The sequence below is a fragment of the Marmota marmota genome, unplaced genomic scaffold (genome assembly GCF_001458135.2).
Source record: "Marmota marmota marmota unplaced genomic scaffold, marMar, whole genome shotgun sequence".
Lineage (NCBI taxonomy): Eukaryota > Metazoa > Chordata > Mammalia > Rodentia > Sciuridae > Marmota > Marmota marmota.
In genome coordinates this window covers 4,169,969-4,186,908 of record NW_026000076.1, presented here as the reverse complement: position 1 = coordinate 4,186,908, position 16,940 = coordinate 4,169,969, and the positions used below count along the sequence as shown (strand labels likewise).

At 34.8% G+C, this 16,940-nt stretch overlaps 1 protein-coding gene across 10 annotated transcripts in view; it reads left to right on the top strand.

The window, feature by feature from the left end:
• The window catches only part of Tlcd4 (TLC domain containing 4), a 90,497-nt gene that overhangs the window by 40,188 nt on the left and 33,369 nt on the right, over nucleotides 1-16,940 (top strand). For 8 of the 10 annotated variants that reach the window (XM_048814407.1, XM_048814406.1, XM_048814405.1 and 5 more), the window contains 2 exons: nucleotides 4,129-4,202; nucleotides 12,168-15,627. In XM_048814407.1, coding sequence (XP_048670364.1) covers nucleotides 4,129-4,202; nucleotides 12,168-12,486 — 393 coding nt within the window. In that variant the 3' untranslated portion in view covers nucleotides 12,487-15,627. Of the gene's footprint in view, nucleotides 1-4,128; nucleotides 4,203-12,167; nucleotides 15,628-16,940 lie in introns of those variants that run through there. The other 2 variants (XM_048814408.1, XM_015500867.2) reach the window with 1 other exon arrangement.

The window sequence follows — 16,940 nt, the reverse complement described above, 5'->3', positions numbered from 1 at the left end:
TATATATATATATATATATATATATATATATATATATAGTTACATATATAGTTTTTTTTAAAGCCCTTAAGGAGACAGTATCTCACAAGTCTAGGATGCAATAGACAAGTACTTCTAAATCAATCTGAACTTTAGTCATCTTCAAAAAAAATAGTTGAAAATAACAGGCATTGAATGAGCTTGGACAATACCACATAAATATACATGTGTTATTTTGTTGTTCCCTTGATTGCTGAATGAAAATAAATAAAGTTACATTTTACTAATTCATAGGTTGCAATTAAAACATTCTATAGGCAAAAAGGGTGGAGGGTTGATGAGATGTGTTGACCTTTTCTATAATATAGAGCTGATTCTATCAGATCTTATCAGTGGCCATACTTTCTAATACTCTTTATCAGTTGTTGCATCAAATCACAGCAACAAAAACATGCTCCCCTAGCTCTTAGGCACTTTGATTTAGAAAATGGAGTTTCAAATCAAAGTGTTGATTTCTATAAGGATTTTAAAGAAGCTAAAGAAAATATGAAGCAAAGTTGATGATAGGTTCAGATACAAATTAGATTTTGTTCATCTGCCTGCCTATTCAGCAGATAGTGCAAATGTAAATACAATGGCATTTTCTTTCTAAAGAAAATAAAAAGATATTGCCTGCTAAATGCCTTTGCACATAACACTGCTAAGAATAGATGTGACTTGCTTACTGATATTGAGGCTTTCATAATGATAGTTTTTGGTTACTTTTAAATTTCCTCCAAATTTGCAGTTATTTTTTAGTTAGTGGAAACAGGAGAGGAAGAATATCCTCTGAAGACACGTGCCTACAAAATAGGTGTCACTGTTGCCAGCAACAAAAAGAAATTATATGTTAGTGTGTTGTAAAATCATATTTTCAGAGTTGTGGCCAAAAGAGTATCCTTTATTTGGAAATAAGTTGAGAATGAGAATGCAGAAAAATATAGAGTAAAACAGACATTTATAAACATCAGTTTCCAAAACTAGTGATATTTGAGGAGGCCCTAAGGAATTTAGCAAAGGGTAAGCTGTCTACACCTAAGTTATTTGATGATGTTATGTGTTATCAAAACTCATATGGTGAAACACTCAGTTTTTAGAAGTGAGACAGCTTCAAAACTAAAACAAATAAGGTAAGAAAGGGATAGTGCATTGAACTGGACTTACAATTTGGAATCCATCCAGTATGCTTTGGAGTGTATAAAAGTGGTAAATGTTTTAGATAGAAATGGTGAAAATGATGAATTTATGTATGCAAAGAGACTTATTAACAGTTGGTCTACCAAAGAAAGCCTGGAGATAGAGAGTGGATAGACATTTCTGAAGAGGTGGAAAATTACTTTTTATAATTTTAAAAGCTTGCTGTTGCTAGAAGTAAAATCTTAAGTATTCTATGCTCAGACATCTTCATTGGGAGAATATTTAGCTTGAGCTCACCATATTGGACAAACACCAGGAATTGGTATAATGTGGGCTGAAGAGCAGAGCTGTAAGTCAAAGTGAATTTTATGTTTGATCTGAATTGTCTTAGTTGAATACAAGGAAAGATGGATGTCCTAAAGGCTGTGGGCAATTCAGAGATTACGTTGTTTTTGTTTTGTTTTTAATTCAGGATGGATAGATAATAACTTCAGTTAGCCCTATATTTACATTTAAAAAAAACATGTTACATATTCTTTTTTTTAAGTATATAGTACTATAACCTACTAACATTAAAGTTATACTTTAACTACTCAGTTATATCCAACTGAGTTAAATGAATAAAAACATAAATACTGTTAAATTTTTTTCAAAAGTTTTTGTCTTATATGAGTGTTATTGCCATTAATTGCCACTGTTAACTGTTCACCATATTCTGTTTAAGGTAATAAACCTGGATATACTACTTTCTCATACTTACTTGTTTTGGAATTGCTATAACTTTCCTGGTTGACTCTCCAAGGTTGGTTGCCCTCCTGTGCATACAGGGTTCACCTGGTCTGTTACTTTTTGTCTCTTTGGCCATCCTTCCTCCCTTCTTACTCATCATCCATTCCAGTATCATTAAAGAGAATGAATTTGACATTATAAAAAGTTGTTAGCTAAAAAAACAAATAACACAATCAATAAATGGGCTAAGGAAAAGAGCAGATACTTCATAGGAGAAGATATACAATTGGTCAACAAATATATGAAAAAATATTCAACATCTCTAGCAATTAGAGAAATGTAAGTCAAAACTAAGATTTTATCTCACGCCAGTCAGTATGGCAATTATCAAGAATTCAAGCAACAATAAGTGCCGGCGAGGATGTGGGGAAAAAGATGAACTGATTCATTGCTGGTGGGATTGCCAAATGGTGCAACCACTTTGGAAAGCAGTATAGAGATTCCTTAGAAAAACTTGGAATGGAACCCTCATTTGACCCAGCTATCCCACTCCTTGGTCTATACCCAAAGGACTTAAAATCAGCATACTACAGTGATGCAGCCATCTTAATGTTTATAGCAGCTCAACTCACAATAGCTAAATTGGAACCCACCTAGATGCCCTTCAATGGATGAATAGATAAAGAAACTGAGGGATATTGGGGCTGGGGTTGTGGCTCAGTGGTAGAGCGCTCACCTAGCACTTGTGAGGCCCTGGGTTCGATCCTCAGCACCACATAAAAATAAATAAAGATATTGTGTTCAACTAAAAAATAATAATAAAAAAGAAACTGTGGGATATATACACAACAGAATATTACTCAGCCATAAAAAAGAATGAAATTATAGGATTTACAGGTAAATGGATAGAGTTGGAGAATATTGTGCTAAGCAAAGTAAGCCAATCCCAAAAAACCAAAGGCCAAATGTTTTCTCTGATAAGTGATCCATAATGGGGGGTGGCAAGGGAAGACCGCAGGAACTTGGATTGGGCAGAAGGGGGTGTGTGTGTCTGGGTGTGGGGAGAAAGATGGTGGAATAAGACAGACATCATTATCTTATGTTACGGGTATAAGTGCAAAGTGTGACTCTACATCATATACAACCAGAGAAATGAAAAGTTGTGCTCCATTTCTATAAAAAATTAAATAAAAAAGTCATTGACCTTTGAAAAGTTAATTTAGCTTTGAATTTTAAATTTCTGAAATAATTTCGATTAATAGATACTAAAAATCTTCAAATAAAAAGTTCACTTAATTTTTTAATTCTTCATGTTGTTCCTATTTAATATGGTATATCCAGTAGAAAAATAGAAAAATAGTTTCCCAAGTTGTGTGTGTGTATCTAATGTATTAGGGTAGGTAGGATTTGGGGTTTTTTTTGAGATGTAATTATAATTATGATTTAATTTAAAGAAATGGAGTGACTCCATTTACCTAATTTTTAATTAGGTAATTTTTAAAGCACATTAGATAAAATTCTTGGAATGTATACTTTTGGTTTACTTTTGAATGTTTATTAACTCTACTGTACTTTTCATGTTATTAACTTGGTAGAATGTACTCAATATTATGTTTAAATTTAGAAAGGTCCCCAAGGTATGTGTTTTACCTTGAGGATCTTTTGACTGATGGTGTATTTTTTAGGTCTATTATGATAGACAAGACTTGACATGTTGTTATATTTGACAAATATGTATCTACTCACAAACTTAAATATGTTTATTTAGTATAATTGTGCTTTTAGGATTTTTAAGAGGTACTTCTGCTTAATAATGGATATAAAAATGAGTCCCTATTAGATACTTAAGTGCTGTTAAAATTCCTCACCTTCTGAAATTTCATACTACTTTGTGATCATTCTTTCTTCAGTAGTTCAAGGATGCTGTCATAAAGGTTAAATACAGAGTTCATTGGTTAAGCATTCAGCATGAGAAAACTGCTTGAACCTGTTTTCATAAATGAACATTAAATGCATAAGTAAACTTAAGCATACTGTATACTGTCTTTTAAAAATATTGTTGAATTCTAAGGACATTTCTAAATTCTTGTGAGGAAAACCAGTTAAGTAGTAAAAGGTAGAAAACTTCTTGGTCTGTTTCCATACTGATATGTAATGCGCAGAAGCTGTTGAGTATTTCTAAAGTATTTGGACATTTTGATAAGCATGTTATCCCTGACATTGTATTTTATATTTATCATCTAGAAAGATGGAGTGCTGGTATACATTGCGAATTTCCGCCTGCTTGCAGAGCTTTCCAGCCCTTTCGTAAATCAGCGGTAGGTTACACTATCATTAATTATTTAAAAGTTGTGCTGCTTATTTTTAGTTTAAAAAAAACTTTTTCCTCAAGATGCAAAACCTACCATATAAAAAATGAGAAGATGTGGTATGAGTTATTGTCACCATTGTCCACATGAGGAAAATGAGCCTTGGAAAGGTTCAGTTGGTTAACTTATCCAAGGTTCCCCTGCTGGTAAGTGGTGGTAGTAGTTTTTGAACCCAGCTTTCTTTGCACTAGACTGTGCTTTATGCCTGGTTCCAGGGCATTCATTCTTTTACCCTTCATGATGTACACTGCACAGTGAACTGTATTCACTGCATCTTAGAATTCAGTGGAGATTCTTCATGGCATCATTCTGGCTCATCTTAGGTTCAGTTTATATTCCTGACACTAGCACCCTTTCTGTCCCCAAATTGTGATATCAACACTATCTTTGACTCTCATTAAAAAAACTTTTTAATTTTCACTTTTCAAAAAATATTTAAAAGGCTAGTTTTATTTCATATATGGACTCAGCATAAGTAACTAACAATGTATAATATTGATAGCTATTGCTAGAGAATGTTTTTAACCATTCGAATCATTTTTTTATGGGGATGCCAGGGATTGAACTCAGGGGCACTTGATCACTGAGCCACATCCCCCTCCCTATTTTGTATTTTATTTAGAGATAGGGTCTCAATGAGTTGCTTAGAGCCTTGCTTTTGCTGAGGCTGGCTTTGAACTTGTGATCCTTCTGCCTCAGCCTCCTGAGCTGCTGGATTACAGGCATATGCCACTACTCCTGGCTGTCCTAACCATTTTCAAAAATACAGTTCAGTAGTGTTAAGTATACTCAATAGTATTAAATATGTTGTTGTGTAACAGATCTCTAGGTCTTTTATCTTGAAAAATCTAGATTATATTCATTAAACACTAGTTCCCCCTCCCCAAAACTACTTTAGAATTCCATTTTAATGATCCATAGAGTGTTTGTCCTTTTGTGACTGGTTTATTTAGCTTAGCATATTGTCCTCAATATTCATCATGTTGTAGCATGTGATAGGATTTCCTTTTTTAAAGCCAAACCTATTCTTTTGTATCTATATGCTACATTTGCTTTATCTGCTCATCCTTCCATGGACATTTAAATTGCTTGCCCCTCTTGGCTATTGTAAATAATGCTGCACTGCACATGGGTATGTAGATAAATCTTTGAGATCCTGTTCTGAATCCTTTTGGACATATATTCATAAGTAGGGTTGCTGAATTATATAGTAGTTTCATTTTTAGTTTTTTAGGGAATTTCCACACTGTTTTCCAGAGTAGGTACATTTTTTTTATTCCTAGCAACAATGCACAAAGGTTCCAGTTTCTTCATGTCCTCCCCAACACTTGTTATTTTCTATCATTTTGCTAGCTTCCATTTTAATGGACGTGAAGCAATATCTCGTTGTGGTTTTGATTTGCATTTTTCTGTGATTCATAATATTGAGTATTGTATTGTTCAGGTTTTCATCACTGTGACCAAAATACCTGACAAGAACAACTTAGAGGAAGAATAGTTTATTTTGGTTCATGGTTTCAGAGGTTCAGTCCATGGTCAGCCGACTTCATTGCTCTGAGTCCAAGATGAGACAGAACAACACCATGGCACAAGTGTGGCAGAGGAAAGCTGGTCCGCCCCTGACTTGACAGGAATCAGGGGGAGAAAGGAAGAGGCTGCAGGGAAGGTGTGTCCCCAGAGACACACCTCCTCCAACTATGCCCACCTACCTACAGTTACCAAATTCAAATGTGGTTATTACACTCAAATTAGGATGGAGTGATTAGCTTACAGCTCTCAGTCATTTCAGCTCTGAATTATCCCTGCATTATCACAGAAGCTTTTGGGGGATACCTCATTTCCAAAAACAAGTATCTGCATATACTTATTGGCCATTTGTGTTTCTTCTTTGAAAAATTATTTATTCAAATTCAAAATTATTTGTTCAAATAAAATTGTTTATTTGCCCATTTGTTAATTGGGTTGTTTAGATTTTTATTTTTAAATTATCAGATATATGATTTATAAGTATATTATTGCATTCATAGATTGGTTTTTCATTCTGATGATTGTTCCCTTTCGTGTGCAGAAGTTTTTAGGGTTGTTGTAGTTCTATTTTTCTGTTTTTATATTTTGTTGCCTGTGCTTTTGGTGTCATATCAAGAAATCATTGCCAAATCTAATGCCCTGAAGCTTTTCCTTATATTTTCTTCTAGGAGTTCTATAATTTGATCTTAAATTTCAGTCTTCAATCCATTTTGAGTTAAAATTTATAAGTAATATAAGGTAAGGGTTCATTTTTTTGTATGTGGATGTTTGGTGTGCCCAGCACCATGTGTTGAAGAGACGGTCCTTTCTCCATTGCATAGTCTCAGTATCCTTATCATTGGTCACTTAGCCAGATATGGAAGGGATTACTTCTGATCTCTCTATTCTGTTCCATTGGTGGTGTGCAAATCAGTCTAATCTTTGGGCACATAATGTCTTTCCATTAATTTAGATCTATGATTTCTTTTAACATGTATTATAGTTTTAAGTATACACATCTTTACCCCTTTGACTAAATTTATTCATGAGTATCTTTTTTGATATTATTGTAAATGAGTGCTTTTTAAAATTTTTGCTAAAATTGATCATTTAAAAATTTTTAGATTTATAGACAAATTGCAAAGATAGATCAGAACTCACACATACTCCTTGCCTAGTTTTCTCAAGGTTAACATTTATATTACCATAAAACATTTGTCAAAACTAAGAACCTAGCGATGATATGTTACTGTTAAGTAAATTCCAGACCTTTTAGGCCTCATCAGTTGTTCTATTAGTGTCCTCCGTCTGCTCTAGGGTCCATACCAGAGTGCCACACTGCATTTTGTTGTCTCCTCAATCTGGGGAAATGTCCTCACAATCTCTTCTGATCTGTAACAGTTTCTTAGTCTTTTCTTATTTTTCTTGCTCTTGACTCCTTGTTATGGAGTACTGGCAAGTTTTCTCACAGAATGTTCCCCAATCTGAGTTCTTTGGGTGCTTAGCTCATGAATAGACACAACTTACAGGACTTCAGAAATACCCCCACAGAGGTGAAGGACTCTTCTTGTCATTCCTTATCAGGGGTTCTTTATAACTCCATGATATCACTGGAGATATTGACCTTTAACACTTGGTTGAGGTGGTGTTTTTTGCCAGATTCCTCCATTATAGACTGCTGGCCCCCCATATTCTGTTCTTGAAAGCATGACTTGAAGTATAACCTACCCTCAAGGCACTGAAAGAGGGAGGGAGTTGTTCATTTTTGACATTGGCTTTATTGTTATCCTCTACCATGCTTCTCATTTAACAATGTCTGGTAGTTCTTTTTTTGTGAATTGTTTGGCTGTCCCTCTTTCCATGTCCATGGTCCCTGTTTAGGCCTTCAGGATTTGCACTGCTTCCATCACTTCAGAGCTTTCTGACTGAATTGCCTAATTCCAGGTTCTTCCTCTCTCAACCTTCTCCTCACACTGCTACCAGAGTCATCTTTCCTAGTTCCACTTTCAATACCTATTTTCTGACTACAAATCACATCCTGTTTATTCTGCTCGCTTTGGCTTTGGAAGTTCTCTGTGATGTGCTCTGTTTCCAGCCACATTTCTTAGTACTCAGACGAAGTTTTATAGTCTGTCTACTGCCGCAGTCTGGCTGGGCACAAAATCACGAGCCACTCAAGCAGGAACAAAGTTTATTTTTTGAAACTGCCGCCAATGTCCGGGTACGCGCCCAGGGAGATTTTCGATCCACCCACACGGCCTCCTCCCAGAACCGCAGAGAGAGCTCCTCCCCCGGAACTCCCTCCTACTGTACTTCCCCAACCAATGGGAACTCTCCAGGAGTCCCGTAGCCGGCCTAGGTGAACAGCAGGAGTCCAATATCCATATGAATGCAAATCTTAACATAATCATATCATCTCAATGGCTAGCTGGCGTCACCTTTCGACCAAAAATGCCATGCATCATATACTTGGCTCTTAGCAGTCTACTACTTGAGGGTTGTTTTCATGTTTCTTCCTTTGTTTCTCCCATATCTTTCATTTTCCCCCAATTGTTTTGGGGGTACTGGGTATTGAACCCAGAGGAACTTTACTAATAAGCTACACCCCACCCGTAACCCTTTCTATTTTTTATTTTGAGACAGGGTCTCACTAAGTTGGTAAGGCTGGTCTCAAACTTGTAATCCTCTTGTCTCAGCCTCCCAAGCATTCCTCCCCCCAAACTTAAAAAAATTACCCACCCTTCAAATTCTAAACCCCCAATCCCCAAACCAAAGGAAAGGCTTTTATGATTATATGTTGTCTTTGTATCATAGTCACATGTTTTATATTATTAGGTTTTATAATAGATTCAGCGTGTCTAAAATAATGCCACATATCTCTCCCTGTGTCTCATGATTGACATCTGGCCCTCTTCCCAGTTGCTCCTGTTCAACATGTGGGAATCATCCTGTTTCTTCCTTATCTGTTCTGTCACTATGTTTTTCTTACCTCTGCTACCTCTTTTCCATCTCTGCTGTTGGTGCCCTAGTTCATCACCACCTTGCCCACATTGCCTTACCTGCTTCTAACTCTACACTGTCCAGCAGAGTCACCATGAGCTACAATATATGTAAAGTAGCCCTTCTCTGAAATGCTCGGGACCACAGGTGTTTCAGATTTCAGACTTTTTAGGATTTTGGAATACTTGCATATGCACATAATGTGCACATGTGCACATCTTGGGGAAGACACTCAAGTCTGAACATGACATTCATTTATGTTTCATATACACTCTATACACAGAGCCTACAGAGAATTTATATAATATTTGTAGTATACCTGCATTTTGACTATTACCCATCACATGGGTGACATGTGGAATTTCCCATTTATATCACTGTGTCAATTCTCAAAAAGTTTCAGATTTAGGGTTTTTATGATTAGGATGTTCAACCTATATGACTGTTTATATTTAAATTAATTAAAACTTAAAAATCAGTTCCTTAGTCTGACTTCATAGCCCCATGTGGTCCAAGGCTACTGAATTGAGCAGCATATCAAAAGGAGCATTTTCATTGTTGCGAAAATTTCCTTTGAACGGTGCTACTCTAGACTAGCTTGGAAAACTATGCCTTGTGAGCTAACCCTACTGCTGTTTTGTAAATAAAGTTTTGCTGGTACACATCTATGTTCCTTTGTTTACCATGACTGCTTTCTTCTGAGGACAGCAAGGCTTCGTAGTGGTGACAGAAAATGTATGGTCTCCAGAGGCAGTGACATTTATGTCACTTTCTGACTCTTTTACAAAAGGTTTGCTGATGTCTGCTCTAGACCATACACCTGCCTCCAGTCTTGTCCCCCTTTCTTCTCTCGTTGATATTATTATTGTCTACAGTGAAGATAATATGCAGCTCTCCTGGTTGAAACCCCTCAGTGGCTCCTGCTGCTTACAGAATACAGTATGAGTCTTTAACATCACACAGAAAGCTCTCCAAGAGGAGCTGTCTTACCTCTTTCTGGCACATTTTCCCAAAAATCTGATGTCATGCCAACTTTTCCATTTCCTGTCGAGGGCCTCCTGTCATCTTAGTCATTCTTCAGCACTCAACCCAGAGATCATTTTTATCACTAATCCCCATCTCTTTCTAGGCTGGGTTGAGTACCTCTCACTTGTGCTTCAAATAAAAGCAACATTTATTTACTAAGTTTTGATTAGTTGGAAAAATATGAATGTAATTGCTGGATGGGGCTATAAACCATCTTCTAAAGAGGCTACAATTTTGCATTCCCACCAGCAATCAATGAGTATCCTGTTGGTCTACATCCTCATTAGCACTTGTTTTTTTTTTTTTGTTGTTGTTGTTGTTTTAACCATTTTATGGCTATATAGTAGCATCTCATTTTATTTGTATTTTCCTAATACAATGCTGACTGTTGTTTGTTTGTGTTTTGTTTTGAGTTACAGTCTCACTGTGTTGCCCAGGTTAGTCTTAAACTCCCTGAGCTCAGATGATCCTCTCACCGCAGTGTCTCAAATAGCTGGGACTATGGATGTGAGCTACTATACCCGACATTAAGCATCTTTTCATGTGCTTGTTTCCCTTCTTTTCTAAAAAGATGTTTAAGATCTTTTGCCTTAGTTTTAGTTGGATATTTTGCATATTGGTGAGTCATTGTATATGTTGAATTCTTTTTTATGTAATTGATTTTATTTTTTTAAATACACAACGTCGGAATGCATTACAATTCTTATTACATATATAGAGCACAGTTTTTCATATCTTTATATATAAAGTATGTTCACGCCAGTTCATGTCTTTATACATGTACTTTTTTTGCATTACAATTCTTATTACACATATATATGTACCACAATTTTTCATATCTCTGTTTGTATAAAAAGTAGCTTGACACCCAATTCATGTCTTCATACATATACTTTGGATAATGATATCCATCACATTCCACCATTCTTGCTAATCCCCTGCCTCCTCCCTTTCCCTTCTACCCCTCTGCCCTATCTAGAATTCATCTATTCCTCCCATGCTCCCGCTCCCTACCCCACTATTAGTCAGTTTCCTTATATCAGAGAAAACATTCGGCATTTGTTTTTTTGAGGTTGGCTAACTTCACTTAGCATTATCTTCTCCAGTGCCATCCATTTACCTGCAAATGCCATGATTTTATTTTCTTTTATTGCTGAGTAAAATTCTATTGTATATATATGCCACATATTTTTTATCCATTCATCCACTGAAGGGCATTTAGGTTGGTTCCACAGTTTAACTATTGTAAATTGTGCTGCTATAAACATTGATGTGGCTGTGTCCCTGTAGTATGCTGTTTTTAAGTTCTTTAGGTGTAGACTGAGGAGAGGGATAGCTGGGTCAAATGGTGGTTCCATTCCCAGATTTCCAAGGAATCTCCATATTGCTTTCTATATTGGCTGCACCAATGTGCAGTCCCACCAGCAATGTATGAGTGTACCTTTTTCCCCACATCCTCGCCAACACTTGTTGTTTGTCTTCCTAATAGCTGCCATTCTGACTAGAGTGAGATGATATCTTAGAGTAGTTTTGATTTGTATTTCTCTGATTGTTTTAGATGATGAGCATTTTTTCTATATTTGTTGATTGATTGTATATCCTCTTCTGAGAAGTGTCTGTTCAGGTCTTTGGCCCATTTGTTGATTGGGTTATTTGTTTTTTCGGTGCTTAGCTTTTGAAGTCTTTGTATATGTTGGATTCATACACTTTTATCATATATGTGTGCACTAAATATTTTCTCCCAGCATATAATTGTATTTTTATTCTCTTAATAGTGTCTTTCACAGAGTGAGTTTTTTATTTTAGTGAAGTCCAGCTTACCAATGTCTCTCTTTCATAGATTGCATTTTTGGTGATGTTATCTAAAAACCAGCCAACCTGAGATCATGTGGATATTTTTCCCTGTGTTTTCTTCTGGAAATTTTTGTAATTTTGTACTTTATAAGTAGGCCTTTAAGCCAATTTGAGTTAATTTATGAACGAACTGTAAGTTCTCTGCCTAAGTTCTTTTTTCTGCATATGGACATACAGTTTTGCACATTTTTTTCACTAAATGACTTTGTCCAAAATCATCTCAAGTATATCTGAGTGGGGCTATTTATGAGCTTTTTCTTCTGTTCTTGGTTTTATTCACCCATTTCTTCACCAGTGCCATGCTGTCTCATGCTGCAGCTTTACAGTAAGAGCCGGAGTGGGTGCTGCCTGTCCCCCAGATTTGTTCTTTCCAGTATTGTGCAAGCTGTTCTAGCTTTCTGCCTTTCCACTTATAATAAGGTTTATACCTTAAGAGGATGTTCCCTGACTTTAAAAACTGAAACATAAAATTAAGATGGTTAACTCCCAGCTTTTCAGAATATGATGATTCTTTAATTCTCTTTGCAGATGGTTCTTTGAAACTCTGAAGTATTCTAAATTTTCCAAAGCTAACGTCATCAATGGAATTCTCATGACGGTGGTATTCTTTGTCGTGCGGATAGTAGCAATACCTCCTTTGTATGGCTTCATGCTTGCCGTGTATGGAACAGAACCCTACAGAAGGCTTGGATGTTTAATCCAGTATTCCTGGATTTTTACTTGTATTGTTTTGGATGTGATGAATGTCATGTGGATGATCAAAATTTCAAAAGGGTGCATCAAAGTCATCTCTCTCATGAGACAAGAGAAAGCCAACAATCGTCTTCAGAATGGAAAAGTTGACTAAAGGTGTGCTTTGTCAAACACCTTCATTTAGATAAGCAATCCTCATTACTACCCAGCATTATACCTACTAATAGGATGAAATCTTGGCATGTTCTTGTGCTTTGTTATTAATTATAATTGTTATTCAGGGTTTCAGTGTCATTCTTTTTAACCTTTAGAAAAGAGAAACTAAAATTTAGTTTTCATTCCAAGATTTCCTCTTTTCTTTTGCATTATAAGCATGGTTAAAATCTTAAAGGTTTAAATAAAAATTATAAGTGTGGTGAATTTTTCCAGAAATCTTTTGGCCTGCACTGGTATTTTTCTATGTGGAAAGAGGACTGTGATGATTTGGCACACTTGATGTGTCACCAATTTTGCAGAAAGGATGGGAACTACTTTGAAATCTGTAAATAGCACTCAACATTTTGTTATGCTGCACTCTTCTCATGTCAACACCTATATGGGGGTTAATTTCTAAATTGTTGACATGTTCTTTTCCTAGGTTATTAGAAATGACTTTTTTTCATTTCAGATATACATTCATCTATTAATAATGAAGGATTTTACTCACTTTGGAATATTTCATTAGTTTAATTATTAGAAAATACTTCTGCATTTTACAGTTTTTTAGATGTCACTTTCTTCTATTTTTAGTATTTTATTAAATTATCTCTTATGACAGACATTATAAACCTCCTTAGTGGATAAATTTCTTCTTCTAGAAATGCATGTTGGTACATGACCACTTAGGCTGATAGGAGGAATCATTAAGAAAAAAGTTTTAATATTACTGTTTGTCTGCTTCCCTTGCACTTTTTCTATGAAAAAAATATTTATATTTGCAAAATCTCCCCAAGTTCAGAACCCATCATCACCAATACCAGTTTTATGCAATATGGATTTGTTCTGCCCCTAAAATAATCCTCTTTTTGGTGAAACCAAAACTAAAAAAAAAAAAAAATCAGTATTTACTTTACTCACAATTTATTCTCATGCTTGCTTTGATTTTTTCTTAAAGAGCAGGAGGGAAATAAGGTAATTTAATCCAAGCATTCTGGTTTTCAAAATTATTGTCTTATGTGAAGATAAATGACTATTTTTCTGTGTGTGTGTATATATGTGTGTGTTCACTTTGTTTCTTGCAATCCAAATATAGAATTATATATTTAGTTCTTAATATTTTTATTTATTTTTTGCAAGTACTTGACTTTAATGATTGTTCTTACTTAAAAAAACAAAAACAAAAACAAAAAAAAAAACGATTTAGTTCAACTAGTGGTGAATACTTGAACTTAATTAAACCCGAACCTAAAGATCTAATCCATTGTTTCTGGGTTTAAAGGATAATGTTTGATTCATTTTCATTGCTCATGTTAGGATGATGAAAGGAGGTTAGCTGAATATCATCAATACTTTTAATTTGACTGTCCAATGCAGATAGAGCCTGATAAGTTCTAGAACTCAAAGACAAATCAAAATCTCAGTCAATAACTAAATGATAAAATAAGGTTGATTGGTACATTTATTTTTTGAAGACAAAGTAATGCAAATTGTAGGTATTTATTTTTAAAGCAGTTAATATTACATTGATAATTGGTTACTAAATTTATTGCTGCCCACATCAGAGGCATTTAAATATGTACTGGTTATCTAGAGGGTGAGGGTGTACAAAACAAGTGATTTTTGTCTTGTCCTTGCTCTTTTGCAAGCAAAGTAGCTTTTTTTTAAAAAAGGAAGACATTTATATTGCAAAACTATTTTGGAAATTGTTTCTTTAGAAAGTAAATGTTGAAATAAATATTTTTGACTCTTTGCATATTTCTATAATTCTGAACACAGATTTTAAACCCACCATCAAAGTGACAAAAATATAAAGCTATGTTAGTGAGTCTCCATATAGCAGTTTCAATAGTTGTTTCATGCTTTCAACTTCTTTTTCATTGTCACTGACATTATCTTTCACTGATTGGCAAAGCTACTCATTAAATAATTATATTTAAAATATCAAAGTTTTAAACTAAGGCTTGTTGTTCTCTTAACAATCCTTAGGTTGGCTACATGACAGTTAATTCAGTATCCATATTCAGTATTCAGAAGTAGTGCTGTACATTTTTACATACAGAATATATGAAATGGAAATGTCACGACAAACTACTAAGCTTCTTTAAGTCAGATCTTTACAGGAGCTATACTTTGCTATTCTGCAGTTGTATCCATCTACCTAAAATATAAATGAAGACAGAACATATCATTTATTAAACAACAAATTTTCATTTGTTAAATGACAAACTTTTGCTAGACATTTTAGATATTTAGTATTTTGGCTACATGGATTAATTTAAATGATTCTATCAGGCATTCTGATATTTAATAACTATTAAAATATTTATAGAAAATAAATGCAAAGTGGTATAAATTTTTAAGCAATTCTATTTTTCTAGAAAATTCATGACAACCTGTGTTGTATTCTAGAAAACAAAAGTTCTTGTGAAACTTAAAAATGAATGAAAATCAGCTGTTAGCTTGCAAGATTACAGATTCTGCATTAAATGTTTTATTTGTAAGAATTTAAAAATTGTGAACTTGAGTTTATAAGGGTTTGCATTCTTATGCCCAAAATGTTTTTAAGGATTACTTGCATTTATTTTAAAACTCAAAACAAAGTTACATGTGAGTGCAAAGAAATTAACTCAAGCTTAAATTACCCTATAGTATGTTGACATTTTTTATTCCAAGTGTTGTTATTTTATAGACTAATTCTCTGTTAGTGAAATGATAGTTACATTGTTATCATCTCTAAGAGTGACTCATATATTGTGGATGACCCAGTACTGTCTTAAAGATCTGGTTTTTAAAAACTGACTAATTTATAGGTGTTTGAATCAAATCCTTAATTTTAAAATTTCTTTGACTTGAATCAGGTTTTTACTAAAGTGACAGTTTTAAACTTTTACACCTTCTCTGAGATGGATTGGAAAATGTTCTTTATGGTATGAAAGATGTGTTTTACTATCAGCGGCTCATAATGTTCTTAGAAACATTGTTCTCATGGAGATACATAGGGGAAAGAACTGTTGTAATGTGCATGTTTCTTTTGTTTCATCTTTAAGGAAAATAAACATGTTCCAAAAGACCCTATTAAAATAAACATTTGAATAAATTTCTGTTTCTATGTTGCTCTTAACTCCAAATATGTAAATATACATCTGGATTGGCGTTTAGTGGTTTACTCTGTTGCATGAAATTGAAAGCCCACTTATTTGTTGACATCACCAATTATACGTAATAGAAGCTTATATTTTGGTATATGTTTTGGATTCCATAAGAGCGAATATGTCATTTTATTTGAGGAGTGGCTCAATGTCTTTCAATACGTCAGAGCCAGCACAACAGTAGGACCCTTTCTGTGTGCAGAGACAGGAAGGCACACACACCTCCCAGCCTTAACCACAGCTCACTTGTACTAAAAGCTACTGGAAATGAATTCTGTTTGTATTTTGGTGCTGAGGATTGAATGAAGGGCCTTGTGCATGCCATGCATGCACTCTACAACTGAGCTGTAGCCCCAGCCCTGAAAATGAATTCTGATGCAAAAATATGATAGGAATACAAAAAGCTCACAGGATCTGGAGTTGGAGGGACACTGAGACTGCTTTTCCCTTAAAAGATGAGGGTTCTCACAGATCCAGAAACTTTTGTGAGTCCTTCTAGCCCATCCATCACTTCCTCCTGATACCCCCAAAACTTCATCAGCACCTCTCTTCCTCATGCTGACACCTTTTTGTGTTCACTTCTGAGACATTCCAGTTCATCTGTAAGCTCCTCAGTCTGCTGGCAAATTTAAAGGTTTACAAATAGGTTCTGTCATTTTAAAAAGCTTTGTAGTAAGTTTAAGTAGAGATCAGACAAACCACAACTTATTAAGAGGCTACAGGAAGCTGTTGAGCATTTAATACCTGTTTATAACACAAAGCAAAGCTAATTATGGTTTTATTAAGAAACATCTGTAATCTCTTTCTTAAACTGGTTTAGCAATAAGTTTTGTAAAGTGTTTCAGCTGGGGATTTATTGTAGGCATGTAATTATGTAAATTTTCTTAGATCCCATGACACAAGGGGATTGTGGAGAACTGACCTAACTCTGTTATGAGGGGGAGATCTGACTTCTAACAGTTTTTAAAGTCCTGCTCTTCCATACAGCAATCTTTGTTATGGTAATATTCACAAAAACAAGTTTACTAGCAAACAGATAACTTGGTGTTTCCTGGAGTACAGCATCCACTGACTTGACATGGACTTGAGCTCTACTTCTTTCTTACCTAGACTTCAAACAGGCTCTACTAGCTTTGATAATAAGTACCCTAACTGGAAGATATTTTGGAATGCAGTGAAATATTGTAGACATCTCTTAAAGGTCTTTTAGAATTTTCTTGTCTTTCTCTCTCTCTCTCTCTCTTTTTTTTTTTTTTTTTTT